Source organism: Ictalurus furcatus, chromosome 5 (genome assembly GCF_023375685.1).
Source record: "Ictalurus furcatus strain D&B chromosome 5, Billie_1.0, whole genome shotgun sequence".
Lineage (NCBI taxonomy): Eukaryota > Metazoa > Chordata > Actinopteri > Siluriformes > Ictaluridae > Ictalurus > Ictalurus furcatus.
Genome location: NC_071259.1, coordinates 1,209,442 through 1,236,383, shown reverse-complemented (window position 1 = coordinate 1,236,383; position 26,942 = coordinate 1,209,442). Strand labels below are relative to the sequence as shown.

At 38.5% G+C, this 26,942-nt stretch overlaps 1 protein-coding gene across 1 annotated transcript in view; it reads right to left on the bottom strand.

The window, feature by feature from the left end:
- LOC128607272 (alpha-2-macroglobulin-like protein 1) overlaps nt 1–26,942 on the bottom strand; it is a 31,977-nt gene extending 5,035 nt beyond the window's left edge. Inside the window, exons 1-28 of the mRNA XM_053623946.1 lie at nt 26,810–26,942; nt 21,560–21,777; nt 20,981–21,182; nt 20,449–20,469; nt 19,899–20,215; nt 18,655–18,782; nt 18,285–18,411; nt 17,808–17,922; nt 16,338–16,459; nt 15,670–15,840; nt 14,754–14,984; nt 14,383–14,446; nt 14,030–14,196; nt 11,668–11,817; nt 11,363–11,527; nt 10,258–10,327; nt 10,040–10,193; nt 9,737–9,962; nt 9,038–9,164; nt 8,209–8,330; nt 5,929–5,977; nt 5,487–5,570; nt 3,216–3,392; nt 2,830–2,911; nt 2,286–2,442; nt 1,778–1,852; nt 1,281–1,443; nt 510–703 (exon numbers count right to left, since the gene is read on the bottom strand). Of these exons, the coding sequence (XP_053479921.1) occupies nt 510–703; nt 1,281–1,443; nt 1,778–1,852; nt 2,286–2,442; nt 2,830–2,911; nt 3,216–3,392; nt 5,487–5,570; nt 5,929–5,977; nt 8,209–8,330; nt 9,038–9,164; nt 9,737–9,962; nt 10,040–10,193; nt 10,258–10,327; nt 11,363–11,527; nt 11,668–11,817; nt 14,030–14,196; nt 14,383–14,446; nt 14,754–14,984; nt 15,670–15,840; nt 16,338–16,459; nt 17,808–17,922; nt 18,285–18,411; nt 18,655–18,782; nt 19,899–20,215; nt 20,449–20,469; nt 20,981–21,182; nt 21,560–21,777; nt 26,810–26,942 (4,011 nt within the window). The remainder of the gene's footprint in view (nt 1–509; nt 704–1,280; nt 1,444–1,777; nt 1,853–2,285; nt 2,443–2,829; nt 2,912–3,215; nt 3,393–5,486; nt 5,571–5,928; nt 5,978–8,208; nt 8,331–9,037; nt 9,165–9,736; nt 9,963–10,039; nt 10,194–10,257; nt 10,328–11,362; nt 11,528–11,667; nt 11,818–14,029; nt 14,197–14,382; nt 14,447–14,753; nt 14,985–15,669; nt 15,841–16,337; nt 16,460–17,807; nt 17,923–18,284; nt 18,412–18,654; nt 18,783–19,898; nt 20,216–20,448; nt 20,470–20,980; nt 21,183–21,559; nt 21,778–26,809) is intronic.

Sequence of the window (26,942 nt, the reverse complement as noted above, 5' to 3'; positions counted from 1 at the left end):
AAAGTACACTGATGTTCTATTTTTATATATAATTAAATAAATATAATTAATGTTTATAATTAAAATTATTACACAGTAACTTATATATACACACAAATACATGAATTACTATATATAGTAATTAAGATTTTAAACTGTCAGTGCTGGATCTACACAGAAAATAAGTCTATAGGTTAAAGCACAGGGAAAGTAATTTAGTCATTGGACAGAGCGAGATATGGGTGAGAAATTAAGCTAAATAAACTGACCACTGTGTCAGTAAGTGAATTATGCTTTAATGATGCAGTGCATAAAAATGCAGTCTAGACTTTGGGATTATTCATTTTACTGTTCAATTCGGTACATTGTAAAAGCTGGTCACGCAAGATACAACATAGTTGTAAATTTAATAGAATTTGTGCGATAATTAGCAAGTATTACAAGTACATTTTTTGTGTAAAAGGTGTGAAGTTAAAAGGGGAAAATTCATGGAAACTAAAGTATGAGACTGATGTGTTGAAGCTTTGTACCTGTGTAGACCTGAAGCCCCCAAAGGGGTTCTGCTGCTGAGAAAGCCAACGGACGATGCTGCTGCTGTAACCCAGGCCAAACCCGGAGAGCTGGGGTCCAGACATCAGAGCCAGAAGCACATACGAGGTAATCTCCACCTCCAAAGAGTCCGTCACAGACCCACTATCCACTCTGCTCCAGTGCCTCCCGCCCCCTGAAGGAGATATTAGAGAAATACTGAAGCCATTGACTCAAGGTTGTCCAATGAAAAGGTTTAAAACGGTCTGAATGTGTTTGAGCAGTGTACATTTCCATATGGATGATTTCTGGGTGGGAGAGATGGTATACTCATTCCCCTGGCAATCACAAACACTAGATGGTTGTTGGTGCCTGTGAGCTTGTGTATGCAGAAGATGATAGATAGCACACTGCGAGTGTGTTAAACTGCCCTGTTACGCAGCATGAGCAACAGCTGCAACTGGTTAGCTTCACATGTTGGTAGAATCATGTGTTAGCCTTCACCCTCTCTGCTTAATAGATGTCTTATGATAGTGGAAGGCTGGATGCTGGGTGAGAATTGGGTGATCAAATTGGGAAGAAAATGAGGAGGGGAAGAAGTACCAGTATAAATACAGATACGGTTATTCAGAGCACTAAGCAGATACAGATAGAGACAGTGTCATTATGTTACACCATTATTAAATATTGGCCCTATGTCAGCTGTTGGAGAAGGTTTGTCAATTTTTCCTTGTGTGGTGTTTTGATAGACAGACAGACTTGGAGCATCAAACCTGAGACTATGGCCTTTGCATCCAGGTCTGAGATGAGCGTGTTCCTCATCGCCTGATCTCCAGCTAGAGTGAAGGCGTAGAAAAGGAGAGCCTTGGCGTAGGTGGCGTTCACCTGAGTGTACGCATTCCTCAGGCACGCGAGACTCCTGTTCACCACAGGATCCTGTCGTATACATATTAACGTGTAGATCATGATCGATTCACGAGAGACAAGTCAATATCTTTGATAACTACTCAACTCAAAGTGGTTTTTTTTTTTGAGCAAACACCTTAAATATAAAACTTTAAACTACGCATTAATGAACATGTTTTGTTAGAAAAACCGATTCATTGTAAAATATTTTTACATTGATTAAAAAATAATAATAAATCACCACTTGCTTCCATACGTGTTGTAAAGATACACACTGATAAACGTACACTACATTACCATGTGATGATCCAAAATTCACTGAATTTGTGTGTGTAAAAGTTCATCAGTGAAACAGTTTACTCACTGCACTTGTATAATTGAGCTCCAGCATTGCAGCTGCGACGTACGCCGAGAGAGTCACCTCATCATTCACCCCTCCCTGAGAGACCGAGAGAGATTATTACTGTAATTCTTCAGTCCCAAAATTAAATAGTTTATATCCCAGCACTGGAAGATAGTGACATTAGTGCAGCTACAAATCGCAGGTTTATATTAATGCACTCATTCTAATCTGATATCGTTTCTATAATAAACAGCTTATTCACAGGGATTCGTACAGTGGATGATATACATAAATGGATTAAAAAAAAAAAAAGTGTAATTGCTCGTGTGTAAAAGTGTCAATCTTTAATACATAAAACAACGTAATTGTTGGCACACAAAGTTACAAGAAAAATAAGACACTCCAGAACGTGCTGTTAGAAGAAAATCAACATTAAGGTTGTAGCACTAACTCCATTTCATCACACCACCTGCTGTTAATTATTGTCCTCTAACAGCACGTGGTATTGGACTCAGACTGGTCTCCTGACCTGCATGTCAGTGTGGATGAGTTGTCCCACTGAGGCAAAGCATCCGTTAGCCTGCTGCTGCTGACCGAGCCAGGCCTTCGCCTGATCTACAAACACCTGATCTACAAAAATATATCGCTTGGCACTTCCGAAAGACTTCATCACGAACGCCGTCAACCTGAGAACACAAACATGATCAGGTCTGTAATCTGAAATCAAAACCACAATATTATTTGGAATGTAGAAAACATTACAGGACTCATTTGTGTTTCAGACGTCAGCTTAAATGCATCTATATATAAATTAATATTAATATATAAACATCGGATTAATTACAATTGAATAAATATATAATGATTTAATATGGCTTTTAATTGTTTTCTGTGAGATGTTTATTTATGGAAGGAGTCTCCAGTGTCAGTGCTTTGTAACAGTGAGACAACCGTTTATAGCCAAAATAACAGTGAGACCAGGAACTTTAGTAGGCTTTCCACAACATTATTGTATTTCAGACTTTACTTGTTTAGTTTCAGCTTTTTTTACAGCTGCATTCTATGAGACTCACCATGTGTTGCCTGATCGATCACTCATCCCAAAAGCACTGTAAGATCCATCAGTGTGTTTGTAGGTCAGTTCTCTCTGATATCCTGTACAGGAAATGGGACAAACAAGGAGTTGTGTGATGTTAATGCAATGTACGTCTATTTTTGTTATTTAAATGCAGCTATTCCCACCCACTATCTAAGTCTTGGGAGGGGAAGAGACAGAAATTAATTGGATGAACACAAGACCAGTACAGTCATCAACAATAAATTATAAAATTAAAGCAGAAATATCTAAAGCTATTATGTACTTCTTTCCATTGAAAAAAGGATTAGCAAAAGGGACACTTGAAGGAGAAATGGTAGAGGAGGTGGATGTCAAAAAGGTCTTATTTGAAACAGTCCTCACCGCTCACGAGGTAGGTCATGGCAGTGCTCCTGATCTGGGGCGTGAGCTGGTTGGTGCTCTCCAGGTACAGCAGGATGAAGATGTTGGGGGCGAAGACCAGCATGTTTTGCTCTCCACAGCCGTACGGCATCGCCAGGAGACTCGCCAGGTTCTGTAGCGCTCTGCCCATCAGATCTCCTGCACAGAAAAGATTATTTAAAGGCAATGTGCAGTGGAAATCACAGTGAATTTTTCTTCCTAAATACAATTGGATATTTGTTTGTGAAATAATGCAGTTCTAGATTTTACTTTTGATTAGACTGTGAAAAGTGGGTGTTAAAGCTAGCACTGTGTTTCTGCTTGAGTTAATATTTTATTTTAATGTTTCGTTTAACATACTATTTTAGTGTACTTACTATTTTTAATACTTTTGTTAAATAAAAAGTCACTGGTTATTTGATTTGTCTCTCTGGAAGAATCAATACCTCTACAACAGATTTCTGTTTCAAGGAAGATTTTAGGGTTAAAGCTAGAACTGTTTTTACACCCTTTAAAGGGAGAGAACTATAGCCTTTGACTTGGAGGTGCTAATTTTCATCCCAGCCACTTCACGTACAGCAGCGAAACATTCAAGTGCATGTCAGAGGTCCAGTTCAGATGCTGCCAAATGAACGACATCTTTAAAGAGATGTTATTTATAGGCGCCCATAAATAGTTTAATTAATTGGCTTCCCGTCTTAGTTGTGTATTCATATCCTGTCCATAAAAAAACAGACAAACAGAAGATAGAGTTCAACACTCCCCTGCAATTCCTTAACATAGTGGTTTGCCAGAACATCTTTAGGGACACCCAAACATCTTTTCATGGACTCCCTGAATTCCCCCCTCTGTCCTATTCCTCAATTGTTTGCATTTCTCTTCAACTTGAAGAGATTCTCCACCACCGTGTCCTAGATTACCACCACCAGGCACAGACAGCCTCTCAGCCATAGCAGCTGCTCTCAATCACACCCCTCCAAGTATCACCATCATTTCCAATATGAACACTGAAGTCCCCCAGGAGCATTATGGAGACAGTAAGAAGTACCCTCGAAGCACCTATGCCACCTTCTTCAAGACAACTTCATGAAATTTACTCTGAACTTCTATTTGGTGTTATGGGACGGTTCAGTGTGGACCCAACTGCAGTGTGAAAACTCCTGCTTGCTTATGAATAAGTGGGCAAGAAGAGTTTATATAGGAGTTAATTCACCCTTCTTGCATTTTTTTATCTTAGGATCTTTATCATGTCCCTTGTTTCCTCCACTTTCCTTCTGCTTTTCATTTCAGCTTCTTCAATACTTCTTATTTTCCCTTTCCTATATTTTCTTTTTCCTTTCACACTTACCTGGGGCAAAGCCCTGACATACCATACCAGTCACCCCTCTACAAAGGTGTGACAAGAGGATGCATCAAAGGCTGGCCTTAAGTATCCTGCCTGTCAGGTGCAGGCAATCCAGGTTAAACAGCCTGGAGGATTCTGGGCAACTGAGTTCTCCATAACGCCAGTTTTCACTGAGTGCCGCTGCCGCCCTCTGCTGGCTGTTGGCGGTGTAGCGCGGCCTCTTACACATGCACAAACAATGACACTCGAAACCTAATGGAGGCAACCTTTATGACCACTTTATGACCACATTATATTACTGACCACTTTATGACCACATTATTACAAGTATTTTCTGTGGGGACTCCTGTGTGAACACTGGTGTAGGAGAAATGCCACCCCCTAAAAGAAGAACTTTGGTACTGATGTTCTTATTGTGTGTGGATAGGGAAAGGGTGGATGTATTTAGACATGGCTTAGACATGACATGGACCTCTAGACATAGCTCTAGGGGTGGGTCCAAGAAACCATAACCATGGCAGGACACACATTCTTTTCACACGTACCTTTCATCGGGTTAATTAGGATCTCTCTTTATCAGGGTGGCCATTCTGAGAGCATTAAGCTCCTGGTGACATAGCCATGAATTTCACAGGAGTACACAAGCCCCTTCACCATGATAAAGTCTCGTTCCAAGAAAGGATTTTGATGGAAGATTATAAAAAACAAGAATTTTGATCTCTAAGTGATTAGACCACAATTAGTTCTTTTTTCTTTTGTATTTTGGGATGTTAAAGTGAAATCTATTGTAATATATTCTTCACAAATTATTTCCCTTACTTATAAACTTGATTTGATGCTGTATGTTATATTCAAATGCTACTAATAATGGTCCAAACTGATGAAATAGAAACAGTTCTTCAACTCACCCAGGACAGAGACTGAGGCCATGGCTGAACCTTCCACGAACACCGCAGGCAGAATCAGTGAGACATTCGTCTGAACAATACCATCTACCAAAACAAAAGCCAAGGGGAAAACATGTGGTACAACTGCATAGACCCAGTGTTTAGTTCTTAAACAAGACCCTTAAACTGTCGTCAGTGTGTATGGATCACATCCTGTGCAAGCATTCTTTGATTAATTAGAAGTAAATGTCATATAAATGTAACCGTATAGAATTAACCACATGCCTCCTCCTGAGCACTGACCCCTAATTCCAAATAATCCATGTATTTCTGAGCAATGAAATCATAAACTGCTCTGTACTAAAGTACTAAATGATCAGTGAACAATTCTAAAACACAAATGATAATATGAATCAGATGGTTAAACGTTATAAATAAGGTGAAGGAATGAAGTGAGTCTGACCTGGACAGAGAAGTTCACTGTTGCTTTTACATAGTTTGGTTCCCTCAGCCTGAAAATGGCAACAGAATAATAATCCAATCATTAATCACAATTACATCGTGAGTCAAAGAGCTGTATTAAGAGCAACAACTTAAGTTCAAATATATGAACTTAATATTTATTATACAGTATATTAACCCTCTTACCCCATATGGCCGACTAACCGGCTTGCCCGTCTTTGATCTATTCCCGTAAGGACGATATACCGGCTTGGTCGTCTATGCCAAATCCCCGTAAGGCCGATATAGCGGCTTTACAGTGTAAACGTTATCCCCGTAAGGCCGGTGTACCGGCATTACTCTGCTGTGATTCCTTACTTATTTAATTATTACTTTTTGACCTGGAAGGTTTATGACGTCACGACGTAATCACGTTTTTACGCCGGCATTACGATGAAGATGATCCAAGCGTGAATATTGGTGTAATAGTAGAAGTGAACTAAAAATGCCAAAGCGAAAAGCTAATCGTGTTCCAGCTAAAGTTACACCTACAGTGAACACAGGTACATCTAAAACAGTGAAAAAAAGAGAAAACATACACCGTTACACAGGCGAGAGCGAGGATTCTAGATAGAGACAGCAGTGAAAGTTCAGGCGATGTTGAAACCGAAACCGAAACTGATAGAGACGCAAACTCTCCTGATTCAGACCCTGACCCGTCTTCATCTTCAGCATCAACCAGAGCGACTGACACTGCAGGGGTCTGGAGTCATGACCTGACCATCTCTGTGCATTCGTGCTGGTCTGATTATCACCAGAAACTTGACTTTTGGCGCTAAAATGCATTTATTTATTTATTATTTACTTGAATTTATTGCAAGGCATTGACCACGCTGATGCTCGTATGGTACTTCTAAAGGAGTAGAAGGATTTTAACGAGCATTTTTTCGTCCATTCTCTAGTTAAGAATCGTGCTCTAAGTTTAGTAAAAACACTGAACTGCTTCATTTTCAAAGTAATATTACACAAATGCATTATTATAAGTTGTTTCAAGGCCTAAAAATGTGAAAAATTAAAATGTTGATTTTGGCCCAGGAACTCAGGGTTGGCGTGCTGTTTCTCTGGGGAACATAGGGTTATGGGACATAATACCGTGGGAACTTAGGGGTAAGAGGGTTAAGAAAATGTTGAAGTATTAGCAAGTTTTATGAAGTTCCTTGAGTTGAGAGTTTTTCAATAGCATCTCGACCAACAACTTTATGCCCTTGTCTAAAGAGAAAAAAGCTGTAAATAAATAAATAAATAAAGAAAGAAATCAGGGATAGAAAATATGGACTGATGAAGTGCATCACACTGAACATCTGTCACGATCTCGCCGGCAGATGGCGCTGCGGCGACGATGTTCACGAGCAGCTGGAGAGCATGTGCACGTGCTTGAAGTGCGCATGGACGATAAGACTGTGTTTACAATGGACATGTGCACTTGTTTTGGTTCGTGCTCTGTACCCGCCCGGTTCAGTTATTGGCAGAGGTGCGAGGGTGTGCTTTGAAGGGTTACCAGCTTTCAGCAATTAAGTGTAAATAAAGACTTTACTCCTGCGGTTAGTTCCTGTTTGAGTCCTGTTTCGTAACAACATCTGAACAGAAGTCCAAAGTTAAATCTCTAAATGTTCTCTCTACGCAACTGTAAATATGGACCAAATTCACAATTACAGCATCAATCAGCATCAGTTATGACCAGACCCATCTACTGCAAACAAAATCAAATTCTAAAAAAGACAGAAAAAAATAATAATAATTGAAATGTAATAATGATGAATAGGCTGAACAATGATATAATCAACGCATCCTGTGTTCATTTATACAGTATATTAAATATTAGTGTTATGTTATACCGGTATATATTTTGTCCAGTAGGTATTTTTTCTACCATGTTTAGACTGGTAGAAATGTACAGGAACGCTGTACGTTTATATGAGGGGTTATCAGAGTGGGATCTGCAGGACTTTTAAGAATTTTGTTAAGGTAATGAAAATCACTCATTTATTATTGAGTACTATTGAGTTTGTTATATTTGCCTGTTTGACTAGTCATTTGAGTTGATTAGGGATTAGCTCCAAGAAACAAACAGAATATTACTGTAAACATTTAAACAATGAGCTTAATATTTGAAAGGTAAAGGTAAAGGTTAAAAAAAAAATCTGTACTAAAAAATGTATGTTACAGTTCAAGAGGTCTCTGGCTGTAATAATAATAATAATAATAATAATAATAATAATAATAATAATAATAATGTAATCACCTTCACTTGCAGTGTTTTAATGACCATGTCGATGCGTCCTTTCTGTGGTACAGTAACTGCACTCGCCCCACACCGAGTCGATGATTGCACAGCCTCCGCCGTCACATTGATGCTTACCTCCCCTATAACACACACACACACACACACACACATTTGAAATCACAAATTATACTCTAAAACTGGAGAACTGACTACTGCTAACTGGTTAGTTATAATACATGATGTATCAGTCAACTCTACGATTAACACCCTTGGTAAAGGTTACAAAAAAGTTTTTGAAAAAAATATATATACACATGGTTTATTAGCTCATGCTGAGAAAAATCTAATCTTTAATTAACAAAAGTACTGCACATGTTTCACAATTATTGGCACCCCTAGAAATTCAAATGAACTAAACGTAACTAAGGAAGGTTCCCAATTTATATTTTGCTCTTTAAAGTTCAGGAAAAAGATCAAGCAGGGAGCTTTAAATTGTTTCTATTATAAATATAATGTGGAAAATGTTTATATTTTTTGTTATTATCAGGCCACTCATGAAAATCTCTAAGAAAAAATAGTGTATGAAGTTACACTTTGATGAATTTATAATATTTAATCTGCATTTCCCATTGACGGTGAAGTGATGACCTTGTGATAATGTAAAAGTCAGAAATTAGAATGTATCTTATGTCTGGTTTTAGTGTGCTGTTTGTAAATGTCAGGAGACAGCTGTGGAACAGAGCAGAAGCTATTTTAAACTATTTAATATTTAATTATATAATTTGAGAAGGTTTACATTTCCATTTCAGCATTTTCTATGAACTTTAAGTTGAAAAGTTTGACGTACCCAGAACCAGTGGTGTGATGGTCCAGGAGAAGGTCTGGCTCTCGTCAGCACACAGGCAGCTTGTGTAACTGCAGTTTTTACACACTTGTGCTGCGAACTGCTTTGAGCCAGCCAAACTCACGTTCACCTTTAACAGAGTTTTCATTCCATCAGCTATCGGAAAACTAACCATACTTTTTCCTCAGTTGATCCTTATTCAAGGGAAAGTAGTGTGACACGAGATGACGCCACAGATGACATCACAGAGTAATTTGCATATTCACTGAATCGCACTGACTGGAATAAAACATGTCCTAAGGAGTAGGAGGTGTCCAGAAAATGTGCCAGTGGGATAAACAATGCTGAGCAGTGATTTGCTGTTGACTTTACATACTGGTGGAGTCAAGTGAACCCTGCTGTCTCAGCTCATAACCAGCAACTGTGATGTGAGCTGGAGAGACATATCAAGTGCAGGACAGTCACAAATATGTGCTCAAAAATCTCTAGATTTGTCACCAGGCTCTTTTTTTTTTTTTTAATAAAGTTGCTAAAGGTATCTAATTAGTCACAAAATGTAGTGCTAACATCAGTCAGTTGGCAATACAATACATGAGGAATCCTTGTAGGAAATTAAAACCCATCTGAATGTCATTTTCTCTTAACACTGTGATGCCTTATCTTTTTTCAGAAAATAACTAATAACTAAACATGTCAGCTCACCATCATGCAGCTTTGGAGGTAGTTGAAGACGGTGGCTTTGAGCATGAACACTTCTCCTCGGATGACGGAGCTCGGCATGGTGAGGCTCACAAAGAAAGGCTGGAAGGCAGTGAGCTGGGTTTTCGGTGCGACTCCGAACCCAACAGATGATGTACAAAATGCACCAGCCTGCCACGTAGTGATGGAATCTGGAACCGTTTTAATAACGACAGTTGCTCCAGTCTGACTGTAGAGGGAAAAACACTGACTCAGTAACACTCAGTCTGAAGAAAGTGGAAACAAAATTCAATTAAACATGCACACCTGACTGAAACGAGATCCCAAATCCACGTCTCTGGGAAATATTTGCGGATCGTAACGACTGGGGCAACTGATCCAGTTGATGAACTCGAGTCAGCTGAAACATCTCTGGCAAAGAGGGCTGGCGCAGCCATGGCTACCTCATCTGCGGATGGAGCTGTACAGTGATATAACATACACATATCATGTCAAAAAGGAAATGACTGAAGAAAGCCACTCACTCCTCATAAACGGCAAACACTCAGAAGGTTTCTTGACTATGGCATTGGTGAGGATTTTGATTCCAACATCCTGAAAGAAAAATGGGAACACAAAATTATTTTTGCATGTTGAAGATAATTAATAATAGATTATGACATTTTCACAATATTGTTTTATAGTATTACTACAAGTATAGGTTTACCTGTATAGGCAAAAAAGGAACAGAATTATGGGAAAAAGCAATACTCCATGTAATTTTTTTTCCAATTTATGTCTACCCAAAAATACTGCCCTAACTACGCAAGCCTTCTCATGAAGGTGCTGCAAGGGGTATAATATTGTACTGCAAATGATATTTGGAATCATCCACTATGAAAATCAGTATACTACTGAATAAGTAATGAATAAATCACTCAATGTCATGCTGTAAACTAATTAATGATGGAGTGGTGTTATGAATCAGGATTACGGTTACCACCACGAAGTTGATTATTTTCCTATAACAACATGTCTCCAGGTGTTTTCTACCTCTTATACCACAGCAATTTGCCAAAAATGACAGTTTTTAATTTAGTTTTAAAGTATTAAAATATGTCATACTGTTTATAGGTCCATTTGTGAAACAAGTTCGTTCCTGTTCCCATTTACATTATAGCAGCTATGAAAAGTCATTCCCTCACCAGCCTCTCTCTCTTTTTTTTTTATCTCTCTTGAAATTAATAATACAATAATGTATATCCTCCACTGTCAGTACAGCAGAGGTGCTGACTCTGCCCCCTCATCCCCACCCCTACCCCTCCCTCCCAACACCTTTCTATTCCATTTTCCATTAGTCTTAGATAACGTGGAGCATCCACCAATGGCCTGTGAAGGAGGTGTTCCTATAGAAATTATATCACATTACAATGACTGCATTAATATAAACCTGTGATTTGCAGCTGCACTACTGTCAGAACTGCTGTTATACAAAATTAATCAACATTTTCTGTCCAATCAGTATCCAAAATTCAACAGTACTGTGGTATAATGTAGAATACTGATTATCACTACATGCCTAATCACAACAGACAAAATATAAAGTACCTACACCAAAGTTTATTTTAAAAAAAATGAATGATATCTTACTTTAAAGGTTTTGTACACGTCGATTTTTCCGTAGGTTGGTATATAAATTGGCCGTAGTCTTGCAAATATGTTGATGGGTGGGTTCCCAGAGCATTGGGATGAATACTCGTCATCGATGTTGTATGGATATCCTGATAACGTCTTCACAGGCAGCATGTTGAACACCTGGAATAATCGGCTGTGATGTAATTCTTCAAAAGGAGTGCCATTGTAATAATTGTTATAATTAACAACATTGCACCTATTGAAAACAAGTTATTATGTAAATGAGTAAACTGAAAGACATTTTGTTAGATTAAACACACAGAATCCATGTTGAGCTCCTCCTCTGGTCGCAGCAATAACAGACTCTGATCGATGGCCCTCACTGAACACAGTGATCCTGGGGTGGCTCTCAGGATCAATGACACTTTAGCACCAGGAAGCTCAGACGATTGTGAGAAATTCAGAGACACCTGAAGAACCACAACAATGTAATTAAGTAAGAAAGTAAATAAATAAATAAACTTCTGGTCAATGCAAGAATTTGTCATTTATCAAAACCAACATACCAATATTTTATTCAGGTATTGTCAAGTTCAATACTAAATCTAATACTTATTAAACTGCTGCTTCACAGAGCTGGCTTGTTGCTATGTTAAATGGAAAATCTAATGTTTATCAGTATCTTAATAATAATAACAATAATAACAACAATAATAATAATTAATAATTAATTAATAATAATATCAATACTGTGAATCCCTATAAAATAATAACCTGAGAACACCATCCCCACTGTGAAGCATGGTGGTGGGAACATAATGTTTGAGGATGCCTTTCATTAGCATTTGGGGAATCCTAGAAGGAAATCTTGAGACTGGGGTGGAGGTTCACCCTCCAGCAGGACAATGACTTTAAGCAAATTGCTAAAGCTACACTGTGGTTCAAAATCATTTGCTCAACTTGAATGTGTTACCATGGTCCAGACAAAGCCTGGACCTCAAACTGATTGAGAATCTGTAGCAATACTTCAAACTTGCTTATGTTTTTCACGCAATCTGACAGTAAAGTTCCCAAATGAAAGCATTTTCAATTCCAGATTGTAACGGTACAAAATGTGGAAGAGTTCAAGACAGGTGAATACTCATGCAAGACACTATTGGTGTAATAGGTGACTGGTTCAGAGGCAGATAGAACCCAAGTGCAGAGCCAACTGAAAACTGATGTGCACAAGGTGCTAACCAAGGTATCGGGAGTAGAGAAGTGGGGCTAGGCCTTTGAAAGAAAACTTAGGACATTGTTGAATGATAGTTGACTAGCACTTTGAGGAACTCCTTACCCTATGAACATTTTTCCCTTCAGGTGGCATTGCCAGATATCTCTGGTCTGAGGTTAAAATGGCAGGTAGAATCCTTCATTCTTCAGTGGCAAGGCTAGAGATGATATTTTGTGAGATATGAATTGAAAGGAGTTGAAGGCTGGATGAGGTTGTGGTCATGCATTTAATATGCTCTTTAATGTTGCACGGGGATCTGGGTTGGTGCTCTTGGACTGGCAAACTGGGATGGTGGTCACTATTTATAAAAAAAACTTGGATGAGGTGTTTTCCAATTATAGGGAAATCACACTCCTCAGCCTTTGAGGAAAGGTCTATGCCAGGGTTCTGGGCAGGATACTCCGTCTTATAGTTGAACCTATAATACAGGAGGAATTATGTAGTTTCCTCATAAGCCATGGACCAGCTCTTTACTCATGCACAGCTTTGGGAAAGGTAATGGTCGTATGCTAATTCACTCTACAGGTGTTTATGGATTTGGAGAAGGCCTATAATCATGATCCTTGACAATGATGGGGAAGGTATTGCAGGAGCCGAGGTAAGGTATCTTGCTGCTGGAATCGTCTCTGTATGAGCACAGTGAGACTTCTGTTTTCTGCATTCTTGTTGTAAAAGTAGGTGTGGAACCTCATCAAGAGTGTATCTTGTCTTAAACCCTGTTTATCGTTTTCATGGATGGGACATCAAGACGCAGCCAAGGCTGGAGAGTTACTTGGTATGGGGGGCTAGTACTATTCCAGATATTTGAAGATGTTGTGGTTCTTTTGGCATAATCCTAAACCTAATCAATGATCCACTCTCAAACTTTTGGCTGCTAAGTGTGAAGGAGGTGGGATGAAAATCAGCACCTTCAAGTTCTAGGTCCCTATCTCCTTTCAAGTGAGGAGAGGACTGTTGATCTGGCAGAGGTTTAAGTAGTTTGGAGTGATGGAAAAACAGAGCACAAGATTGACAAACAGATTGGGTCAGCAGAACAGTGTTATGATTGTTGTACTGGTCCATGGTGTTGAAGCAGAAGGTTGGTTTTTGGACAAAGTGGTCTGTTTACCAGTCAATCTACTTCCGTATCCTTACCTATGGTCATGAGTTGTGGGCAGTGCCTGATTTCAGTGCCTGATATGATGGAGGTTCCTTTGAATGGATGCTGGCCTTACTCTCTGTTAGCTTAAGGAGCTTCACATTCTACTAGATCCCCACACTAGGGCCACTGCTCTGTCTCTAGTGAAAAAAATCTTATATCCACATATCTATTTGAAATTGGGTCATTGTATAGCCCTTGGTAGCGAAAAACGCAACAACAACAACAACAACAACAAAAGGCTTGCAAACTGCGAGGATTCAGTTCTGACCTTGTCAGCCAAACACAGCTGAATGGGGAAATTCATGCTGTCTGCCACAGCCTCACCACTGGAAAGGATTGTGTACAGGACCACCTGAGCAACCGGGGACAACTGTAGCATGTTCCTCAGTGACAGAAACAGTGTGCCTCTGATCTCCACTACAAAACAGATAAATATTCAAAGTTTAAGTGCAACAGCCAGCCACACAGTGCCAACAAAATCAAATGAAAAAAGTAAACAAATATCCCAATTAGAATTTACGATATTTTAAAACAAAGTTTTCCAGCACTTACATTTGCAAAACTACATTGGTTTAAAAATTCATGCGGAGTTAATATATGGATGGTGTTATGTTTACTAACCTCTTCCTGAGGGTATAGCCACCAAAAGACGTCCTTGCTGAACCAAATGTCCTCTAGACATCACCTACACATTAAAATTAAGATGCATAAATTGCAATGCATGAATTACAATTAAATTGTTAAAAAAGCATTTTTATCATTTTTAAAAGTTAGAACTACTTGGAAGGTCTAAATGAAAATCTGAAAACATACAAGGATTGAGCATTTAAGCATGTACAAGTGTTCAGTTCAGTTAGTACAGAAACAGTCATTTCCAACTCTGTTAGTGAAAATTCCAACAAAGGCAAGCATCATACAATATATGTTGGAAATCCAATGAGTTACAAAGTTTCTTGATTATAAATAAATGTTAGAGTGAAAGCCAAACGCACCATGTAGAAGAAGGACATATACGATCGTATGCGTGTTTCGTCACGTATCATGTACTCCGCTTCAATCACAGCATTTTTATCACAGCTGAAAGGCATCGAGCTGCTCCTCAATTTAATAAAACTCAGGCTCTTGGAGTAGAAAGGCTGAAGATAGAGGTAGGCTGTGGGGTAGTATGGTGTGAGCTGATTTGCCACATATAAAACTGGTCTTTTGGTCATTTCATACTCTGCCTGTTTAAAAGAATAAATAGAGAAAAGAAGAAAAATAAAACACTAAGATATTACACATTTTTAAACCATAGTGCTGCTGAATTCTGCAAAAAGCTTTCGTCATAATACATTCAGTAGATAGTGAGGCAACAAATCTTTATAGCTGTTATATCAGGCCTCATCAGCTGGTGCTCCGCTGTCTAGATGTGGAACCAGAAAAGTATTTCAGTGGACTGAACAACATAAATAAATCATATATCTCCGTATAAATTTATGGGACCTAGATATAGTTCACAGACTCTGTGTCTGTTGTAGATCCTGTGTTGATGTCTATCCGATCACATTTGTTTATAAATTATTTAGTTGAAGGCACTACATCATATTAGAAGCTAGCAAGAGAAATTACCTCAGAAAAAGAGGGCGTTCACAGAATTTATTAGCGTTTCATTTCATCAGTTCATTTCATTAGTGGTCGCTTTCTGCCCAGTAGACATGTGCCACGCCTTACCAAGCACCCATGCTTTATGAATAAAAACAAACAACTGCTAATCATTATGGCACCATTAAAAAACAGTCTATAAACAATAAATCTCTATTGCAGTCTTAATCTACAAGCGGATGGAGACGCCTTTCACATTTCACGTAAGAGTTCGTTTTTGAAAAATAAAAATAAAAAACTGAAAAGAAAAACAAAGACTCCACCTACCTGAAGAGAGACTTGCTCCAGACCCCATTCTTGAGTTTCGAGGGAAAAGTTTGCGATGCCTTTGTCATTTGTAACCAGCCTTTGGACTGAATTTTTAACATTAGCAAAACTTACAGTCAGAAACACTACTTTATTTATCATTGGACTGGCGTTTGGGCCGGTCACTTTAACCTAAAGAAAATGGACAGGAACATCAGAGGACAATATCAGAAACAAAAACATCAAAAAAATCAATTAACTTATCACAGACCTTGACTAAGCCCAAAATACTGCTTTTAATTACACAATAGTTTGCACAATATTAAATATCTGGCTAGGAAACTTATTTTATGTTAGGGATTTAATTACAAAGTAACACAATTTGCTGGATGTTTATAATTAATTTAGTCAAATACTAGTTTGCATTACACAGTAAAACAGCTATCCAAACATTAAATAAACTGGTATTGAAACTGGACACTGGTTTTAATTACACTAGCAAGCAAAATTGGCTAGATTTTTAGGAACAATATAATATTTAGCCTAATATTAGCACACTTGCTTGCTTTGCTATGTAATAACAGATAGCTAGGGGCTGTTCATGTTAGATCAGTGCCTTTATTAATGTTTAACAAAGAAGCGAATTAACAAAACATACAATTAATTTTAAAGGTCAGTAATGAAATTACCTGTCCTTCATACGTCATTCCGAGCTTAAACACAGTTGGTGAATTCTCAAATGAAATTGTCACGATATTAGATGATATAAAAGAGCTGGCTGAAGCAGGCAGAGTCACACCTACAGGGTTAACACAGAGTTAAAATGATGTTTAAATAACCCAACCCATAGTCTTTTCACATTCTGCTTTCTGTCAGCACAAAATACACTGGAAGTTTTTGTTTTCCCCCAGACAGATTTCTTGTATGTAAAATGAAACTCAGCCAAAACCTTGACCACACTGTGTCTGTAGTATATACAACCCCACTGTAAACGGTAAATAAATATAAATAAAAACAGATGCAATGATTTACAAATCTCATAAACCCATATGTTCAAATTGGAACATAACAAATGTTTAAACTAAGTAAATGTACCATTTTAAGAAAAAAATAAGGTAATTTTGAATTTTATGGTCGCAACACGTCTCAAAAAAGTTGGGACAGGGCAACAAAGGGCTAGAAAAGTAAGTGTGACTAAAAAGAAACAGCAGGGGGAACATTTTGTAACTAATTAGGTTAATTGTCAAGAGGTCAGTAACATGATTGTGTATAAAAAGAGCATCTTAAAGAGGCAGATTCTCTCTGAAGATGGAATCTGGATGGAAGCATATGTTACTTTAAAACCTGTATATACCTTTCAGCATTGATGGGGCCTTTCCAGATGCACAGGCTGCCCATTCTATAGGCACTAATGCACCCCCATACCATCAGAGATGTGGTTTTTCAACTGAATGCTGATAAAAAATGGTCGGATGGTCCCTCTCCTCTTTAGTCCTCTTTAGTTTGGAGGATGCAGCGTCCATGGTTACCAAAAAGAATTTATAATTTGGATTTGTCTGACCACAGAAAAATTTTCCACTTTGCCTCGGTCCATTTTAAATGAGCTTTGGCCCAGAGAAGACAGCAGAGTTTCTGGTTCATGTTCACATATGGCTTCTTCTTTGCATGATAGAGCTTTAACCAGCGTTTGTGGATGACACGGCGAACTGTGTTCACAGCCAGTGAGTTCTGGAGGTGTTTCTGAGCCCATGCCGTGATTTCCATTACAGAATCAGGCCTGTTTTTAATGCAGTACCGCCCGAGGGCCCGAAAATCACAGGCATGTAAAATTGATTTTCACCCTTGTTTCTTGTGCACAGAGATTTCTCCAGAGTCTCAGAATCTTTTGATGATATTATGTACTGCATTAAATTAATTGAAATTAAACTCCAGCTTTATCTTTTTACTATCTTTTTGCCATCAACTCTGCACACATAGGGTCAGTGAGGGAATCTAACCCTTAACCCTGGAGGTGTGAGGCATGCACGCTAACCACTAAGTCACCATGCCCCCCTTAAATGTAAATAATAATAATAATAATAATAATAATATAAACTTTCAATCTTAAATAGTATATTGAAGGCATTACTACAAGAGGCTTGATTTTAGGAATATCTTACCAGTGCCATATTCTTCCACATCACACTGAACGTTGATTACACCTTCATAGCGTGAATCAGTTAAAGCATATTCATTCAGATTTAAGACAATTTCTCCACAGCCTGTCCTGTCAGTCTAAAGCAAAAATAAATAGTAAATGATTAAAAAAACAAATGAATAAGAAATACATCCTTATTTAATAATCCCTTTTCATAGTAGTTTTAATACTGATGCATGCACTGTTTAGTTCATTATTTAAGCTGAACAAACCATGAACTTCAGCATAATAACACCATCAGTAACATTAACTAACATTGTATTACATACATCCAAATTCTGTCCAAAAGTGAATGAAATGGTTTATAATGAAGGTAATGCAAAAGCTAACTTTGGAAAAATTTGCTAACAAAATTGTTTTGATTCAGAAGAGTATCTGAGTAGGCGTTATTGTTTCACTTATGAGCATATTCGGTTGGTTTCAGAGTAAGATGATTAACCTTGAATATATAGTCCTTGCAGATGTCTGGTAGGGTTGTGCTTTCTAGTGGGAACCAGAAGTAGCTGTAGCTGTTATGACAGACTTTGGCCTTCACTGTCCCATTCACTGGCTTCCCGTATGTATATCTGCAGAGAATGGAAAAAAAAAGTATAAGAACATAAATGACACATTCTGAAAAAAAAATGTAAGTGAAACAATAGTAAAAATAACTTTTCCAACATAAATGTTTGAGCTTTGTTCATTTCTTCCAATAATTTCCTAATTTTGTAAGTCAGATGTCCAGTATGGACATCATGTTGGGTATCTTACAATTGTATTGTTAAAAAAAACATTAAGAGAAAGAACATTACTGAGTACTGAACACTCACTTAGCACACACTTTCAGCGTAGCCTGTGTGTCCAGGATGGTTATGACTGGAGGAAGTTGGACCGTCACTTCAAACGTGGGCAGAACTAAAAGAGACAATAAACGCAGTGCTAAAATACAGCTGCTAATCTGAATTGTGTTGTTTAGTAGATGATCATTTAATTTACTCTATTCTCATTTACTTCTATTACTGTGTTCAACACAGTCATCAGATTTGACAAGGATTATTTCTAGAACCCAGTCGTATGTCCCTAAATGTTTTACATGGAGCTTTATAACAGATTTACTGTACTATCTAGAAAAATGCAGTCACAGGCCAAATTGACCGTCCAAACACGCTCCTGGCTTTCACATCATTAATGTTTTTATATTTTAGACTGTTAATTGAAATAATACATTATAAAGATTTGTATTATTCATAAAAAGTTTCACTGTTCTTTCTATTTTATTCAACCATACAGTAAACCTCATCCACATAGATTTTCTGACCAGGTGCTTGGTGGCATATCACAGCAAACCAGTGACTACATTTCCCATCCTGCACTGTGGCCTACAAACATGGCCGCCATGGACTACAGCCCCCCCCTCCACCCACCCACACACATTAACCATCTCCAGAATTCTAATTACAAACACCTGTTACCAACCTCACACTCACTCCATGCTATAAAAGAGACTTTTTTTTTTCTTTCACCATACCAAGTGGTTGTACCTTGTTCCTCGTATTGATTCATGGTTTTTGTTCTAGTTTCTTGTTACTCACTCTCGATTCTTGCCTTGCCTCATTTATACCTGTTTGCTGACCCATTGCCTGTTATTTCGAGCATGCTATTGTCTCATGGTTTGGATTTGTCTGCCTGCCTCTCTCTAAATAAATTCTTATCTGCATTTGTATCCGTCCTAATCTTCATTACGAGGAATACATGAAACTTGGAGCCCTGAATATAGAAATGACTGGCAACCTGGTTAATAAGTAAAACAGCAAAACACCGGTGAAATGTATTTTCACTGCAGAATAATTAGGAATTAGTGATTTTAAATGAAATGAAGCTAGACCGTGTGGTTTTTGAATTTGATAAAACTGATATTTTACTCTCTTTTTTTGGTTAAAAACAAACAAAAAACGCATTATTAAACATTATACTATTTTCATGAAACAGGTTTAGATCAACTTGGATCAAAGTCATTTTTAATTCATACTTACAGTAATACAAACATTGTATTCAGGACATATTAAGAAAATAGAAGTACTAAATAACTGGTATTTCCATCAATATTGTTCTTACCAATCATTAAATAAAGATAAGATATATTTGGTATTCTAAGGACAATTATAAAGATAAACTGAGCCTGACCGTAGTCCTTGACTTCAAAGGATTGTGTGTTCTCTTCATTTTTCTGGCTCCGGACAGTGATGACATAAATTCCTTGTGTGGCCTCAGAGTTCAAGGGATATGACAGATCCACAAAACTGCCGTACGAGGGCACGTTCTGCCACTGACCAATGCGGTTCGAATTTGGGTCCTGAAATAAAATAAAAACAAAATACACTGCTCTTAGATCTCAGTCCAGAAAAGTGCCACATATAAGGTCATGAGCTCAAAAGCCTCCATTAATGAGAATACCATGTTCAGTTTTTTTAACCTCATAATGAGAGCAGCATCAGAATAATAGTTATAAGATTTCTAATGCAAAAGCCTGTAAATGCACTTATTATTGTTTTAAAGACATAGCAAGTCATAAATACACAAAGTGCCCAGTTAATAAGTGTTGAATCTTTCACACATCACCGTACCTGCACTTCTATTGTCGGAAACTGAAACAATAAGAAAAGATAAAAGCAGGTTAAACATACAATGAGAGTATTTTTTAGTAATACATTTGATGAATCCTGTGATTTTCAAGTTCAGCAGTAGCTTAGACTTAGGTTTGGACTTAGATATTTTTACTCAATACTTTAGGAAAACAAACTTATTCACCTTAATTTATTAAACTTAATATTGAGGAACTATAAAACACAACTAATGCTACGTTTAATTTAAAATTGTTTGGTTAATGCTTACAAAGCAAAGCAAGACAGATATAACAGTTGATGAATATGATTTTTGTTGAAACTGCTACTGTATATTTTGTAGTATTTTAGAGAAATGGTAAAAGTTGTCGTACCGTCTGATTGTAGGTGAGGAAATTGGAATCCAGAGAGACGATGCGGAACATCACTACAGAGAATAAAAGATAATATCTATAATGTTGTTGCATTCTGAAATTGATTTGGTTTTAAAACAGGGTTAAATAATTTAAGGGTGGCTCTGGGGCAGGAACCTAGGAAAACAGAAGGCAGGAAGTGTGAAAATCCATGTAGACAGTGTTACCAGTTTGTCCTGGTTTGTAGATGGGTTTATCCGTCTGAATGATAATCAGAGAAGTCGGAGGTTTGATGAGGATCTTTGTTGTCTTGTTCAGGAATGTGCTTTCTCCATTTATCTGAATGTCAATAGACGCCACTGATTCCACGCTTACGACAGGAACCTGTTAATAACAAAACGGCAAAATCATAACGCATAGCAACTTTAGAAAACATTACACTATTATTTATTTATATCCATTTTTTTAAATATTATACAGCAAACCAGGCTTTACATTGCAAAAAAAAAAAATATTGGCAATATTTATAGCTTGTTTATTCATATGGCATATTACATTTCCATCAAATATCAACTTGAATATTGTTTAAATCAGAGGTGTTTTTCTGATTCTTCATCTGTTAATTAACAAACCTGAACTCATGTAAACATATTTAGAGGATCAAAATCAGCAGCTCTAGAAGATGGGAAACATTTAGACTCATCACTGGAGATAAGAATCCCTGCCTGTGAGGTGAGAAATGTTTTAAGATGGCGTCTGACCTGGAACGGGATACAGCGGTAGTATTCTTGTTTAATAGATTTTTCCTTCAGAAGTACCACTCTGTTGCCATTAAGCTCCAGGTTCACTTCCAGTGAGACTTCTTTATAGGGGTCCACCGTGATACATAGCGTCTCTGTGGTGCCCCCTACAGCCTGGGAGGTCACAGCCAAGAGGTAAAAGCTATTGCAAAAAAAAGGGAAAATAGTTTTATTAGTTCCTACTTAGCTTATGTTTACCATCTCTACAGTTTGTAGCAGCAACTGCACTCTATAAGCATATAATATATGATAATATTACTGAAAGCTTATTTTGCACTGGACAAGGGTGACACATGGGTGATATTTAAGTTTGTAGCCTACAACAGCAGTTACATATCCTAATATCTCTACTAATACCATCTTAGAGTTGGGGTTTTATTGGGGACAGAGGATGGGAGAGTGAAGAATTTTGAGACCTTAAATTGCTATTACAAATGGTGTTGAAAAAGGTTGAGAAATCCTGCTTCAGTAGTAAAAAATAAAAAAAAAGGATGTGATAAATATTTACAGATTAAAGTATGTACAGCGTTATGCATATATATATATATTTTTTTTTAAAAAATATTCCTCACTTAAGTATATTAAGCCTCATTGAATCCCTGCATCACTAATTCAGAATATCTCAAATGTAAACATTTATATTGTTTACCTATTTTCCTCACTTAAGGAATAGTCTTGGATAAACCTTTGTATAGAGCTGTAATTATGGGGTTTATTTTTTCATTTTTCATTTGATAGAGTTGACCAATTCTCCATCAGCCTCTTCAACAAACCTCAGTTTATTTATTTAGGTTATGAGCACTTCATCATTCTATTTTGCTCCATTCATACAATATTAACAAAAATATTAGTTGTACTATAAAACTCTTCATATTAAATCTACAAGGCTCTCTGAGAAAATCTGAAAAATATATTAAGATCTTACATGTCTGTGGTGGTGTTCTGTGCTATGATGCTTGGAAAAAGCAAAAAAACTCCAAAAAGAACTTGAGAAAAGCCCATCCTGGAACAAAATCAGACACGATCAGACCGAATATGATGATCTGAGATCACTTGTGGTATTTATTGACCTCTGCCCCTCCCAAAAATGTTTATAGTGGGGTTAGATGCTTGCTGCTATCACCACACTCCTGTTTCGCTTCTCCTGACCTTGCCCTGTATGTTACGCTGACATGCCTCATCTTATCAGTCTAGACCTCAATAACACTGGCAATTCTATCGTTTTTATTCTCTTAAATAAAACACCATCTGATAAAAAGAAGTGATGTCCTTGCATCTGAACGTACAACACAGAACACTGGAATGATTTTTTATTCTTATAACACAGGAATTTTTTTCTTAATCAAACAGTTTATCCAGCACTACACTACACAATTTAGCTGAAGTCCTCACAGCTCCAGAGTCCTCAGTTTGACTGCGATCCCAGGTTACTGTTTGTACAGAGTTTCACATGTTCTCTTCTTGTTTGCGTGGGTTTTCTCCAGGTTCCCTGGCCTCCCCCCACCCCAAAAAACTTTCCAATAAATGGATTGGGGTCTCTTCATTGTTCATAGGTCTGTGTGTGTGTGTGTGTGTGTGTGTGTGTGTGTGTGTGTGTGTGTGTGTGTGTGTCTATCTGGCACCTTTAAAATAGAGCACACCTGCATTCCGGAACCTTTTTATATGGATCTGGCACCTCTGTAGCTGGATGTGGGGTCTCACACAGAAATATTATCAAAACCAATATTATCAAAACCAATTTCAGTTTTTAATTCACTAAATGTAAAACAGAACAACAACAACAACAAAAAACAATAGAAAGGCTGAAATACTGCGAATAGCCAATCAGTAGTCTTCTTGAATTCTCCTCTTTACAGGGTAAATTCTCCTCAAAACCTTTTTTTTTCTTTTTCCTTTTTTAGCATTACATTTTTATTTTTTTTACTTTCCATATTTTATTGTTAATTTAGATATTTTATTATTGTTATTATTTAATATTTTAATCTTGTTATATTTTGGACATTCCATACTATTCCTGTTAGTTTGTATGTTTCATTCTTTTAATAAAGATATGTAAAGCCAAATTATTGTCTCAGAATTTATGTTATGAACAATATTAATTGAAAGCCTGTAGCAAGGTGTATAACCTAAGGCTGTGGGCCTGGGTGGGCCAGATTTTAAGTCTAACCAATAAAACGAATGCCAATGCAGTGACCCAATATCTGTCAATATTTTGGGATGGGCTAATTTGAGTGTAAGCGATAAAATGAAAGCCAATGCATACAGTGGCCCAATGGCTGTCAAGTTAAGTTTAAGGGCAACCAATCCAGTTTTAGATGAATGAAAAATAGATGAGAAATGTTAATCATCACTTGGGTGTGAAAACATCCCCTGACAGGATTATCTTCCATGGCAACAAATGGCCATAGCACAGAAGGTTAGATCAGTCACTATACACCCGAAAAGTTATATAACTGGGTGAAATTTACCACCCCAGGATAGTACATTTCTAAATATGTCCAAATTTCAGTGGCGTATACAAGAGTCTACTGGTCTGGTTTCAGCTCTTTTCATGAAGTGAAAGCTGTAATTTTAAGTTTTCTAACATTTTTAGGACAGAACAGTTAACAAGCTGCATTTTATTTGTATTATTATTATTATTATGATTATTATGATTATTATTATTATTATTATTATTATTATTATTATTATTATAAATAATAAAATGGAGGCTGAATAAGAAAACTGAGGCCGGTGAGGGAAGAACTGATTATAATGTAGCTGCTACAATGTAAGTCATAACAGGAACTTGTATTGTTTATGTTACACAATATTAAATGTCACTATAAAAGTCATCATTCTTTAATAAAAAAATAAATAAAATAACACACACTCTCAGTTCTAAACTTTAGAATCCTTAGGGATTCTTCTGTCAGCTCTCTGGGGTAATCTTTATAGATTCTACAGTATGTGTTCAGGGTGTTTCCCTATCAGTCCCAAATGAGAACCCTTATAGGAAGCTGGTAAACTTTTTACAATGATCATTTATGTTCATTAGAAAAACTGAAAAAAGAGCCAAGCATGAAAAAATGCTTAGTATTATGGTTTAAATTTAAAATTACCTGACCATGAGGGTTAATGAGGTCTTTGTGGGGCCTGGGGCTAACACATCCCTTGGGGCCCCAGTTATTTACCATTTTTATTCCATCAACTGCTAAATCAGTTACGCAATAATAGAACCACAAAAGCTAAAGCCACTTCATACTCGGCAAACAACAAATATGCCAAAATGTGAAATATTGCAGCGCTTGCTCGAAGGGGAAGTCATGACAGAGCACCAGAACACACTCCCCTCCCTTGGCGGACCTGGCCCTTTGGGCAAATTGTCTTCAGCTGAAGCGGAAGACTGAGCAGCATCCTCAGCAGAGCAGGAAGGCAGAGTGACATCCTCAGTGGAGCACGGAGGCGGCGCAATGTCCTCAGCGGAGCACGGATGCAGAGCGATGTCCTCAGCAGAGCAGGAGGGTGGATCGACATCCTCAGTGGAGCAGGAGGGCTGAACGACATTGGCATAGTGGCATCCACGGCAGATTAGGGAAGCAAACCAGAGTTCTTGGCTGCAACGAGAAGTGGAGAAACTTTCTTAGTAGAACAGGGTGGCTGAGTGGCATCCTAAGCTGTATAGGGAGTGGTGAGTGGTGCTGTGTGGTATCCTCAGTCACGCAGAGAGTCTGAGCGTCGTTCTCCATCAACTTAGCAGGCTGAACTTGGTTGGCTGTGTCAGCAGATTCAGGTGTACCCAGAGCTTGATTGGCTGTGTTGTCAGTCTCAGGCATGAGGAGAACTCAGTTGATCATGTCATCAGTCTCAGACATGAGGAGAACTTGGTTAGTCATGATGTTTGCTTCAGGCATGAGTAGAACTTGGCTGTCTTTGTCAGCAGACTCGGGTGTTAGCAGAACTTGGTTGTCCATGTCAGCAGAGTCGGACATGATCAGAACTTGGTTGTTCGTGACATCGGCTTCAGGTGTGAGCAGAAACTGGATGCTCGTGACAACGGTTTCAGGCGTGAGCAGAACCTGGTTGGTCTTGACGTCAGTTTCAGGCATAAGGAAAACTTGGTTGGTCGTATCAACAGACTCTGGTGTGAGGATAACTTGGTTGGTCATGACGTCGGTTTTAGACTGGAACGTGGCATTGAAGGTCACATCGTCGATCTTGTCAACCTTAGACATGCACTTGGCTTGGGAGGCCATCTCTTCAACCTGGGACAGGAACTTGTCTTGGGAGGCCATCTTGTAAACCTCTGATATCAAACTGGCTTGAGAGGTCGCCTCTTCGACCTCGGACAGAAATCAGACTTAAGAAATCGCCTCTTCGACCTCGGACAGGAACTGGTTTGAGAGGTCGCCTCTTCGACTTCAGACATGAACTTCACTTGGGAGGTCACCTCATTGACCCTTAGCAGGAAGTTGAATTTATGCTGGAGCTCTGGAGATGAGACAACCTCGTGGGTCTCAGGCTAAAACTCTGGGGATGAAACCACTTTGTGCGTCTCATGCTGGAGCTCTGCAGGTGAGACCACCTCGTGGAATTTGAGCTGGACCTCTGGAGGCGAGGTCGCTACGTTCACCTCTGGCTGGAACTTGGCAGGTGAGACCACCTCGTGGATCTTGAGCTGGAGCTCTGGAGCTGAGGTCGCTTCATTGACCTCCAGCTGGAGCTCAGCAGGTAGGCCACTTCGAGGGTCCCAGGTTGGAGCTCTAGAGATGAAGTCGCCATGTTGACCTCAGGCTGGAGCTCAGCAAGTGAGACCACCTCGTGGGTCTCAAGCTGTCGCTCTGGAGATGTGGTCGCCACGTTGACCTCTGACATGAACACTGCGGGTGAGACCAACTTGTGGGCCTCAGGTTGGAACTCTGGAGATGAGGTCAGCATGTTGACCTCCAGCTAGAGCTCAGCAGGTGAGACCACCTCATGGATCTTGAGCTGGAGCTCTGCAGCCGAGGTCGCTACATTGACCTCCGGCTGGAGCTCAGCAGGTGAGACCACCTCGTGGGTCTCAAGCTGTAGCTCTGGAGATGAGGTTGCCACATTGACCTCAGGCTGGAGCTCAGCAAGTGCCCTCTTGTGGAGTATGCCAGCTGCTCTTGAAACATCCCCAAAAGCAGAAATATGATCCATGGATCCCCAGTTTCCTGCATGTGGGACACTGTAGCTGGGCCTCTTTACCGCAGTCCTCGGTCTTGCATATCGGAGTCGCCTCCACCACTGCCCTGTCAGCCGGGGCCTGAAGCTGAGCTGTGGAGGCTGCCCTGTCAATCCACTCATAATAGGTGTGGAATGGCAGGTCAAGCTTGTTCAT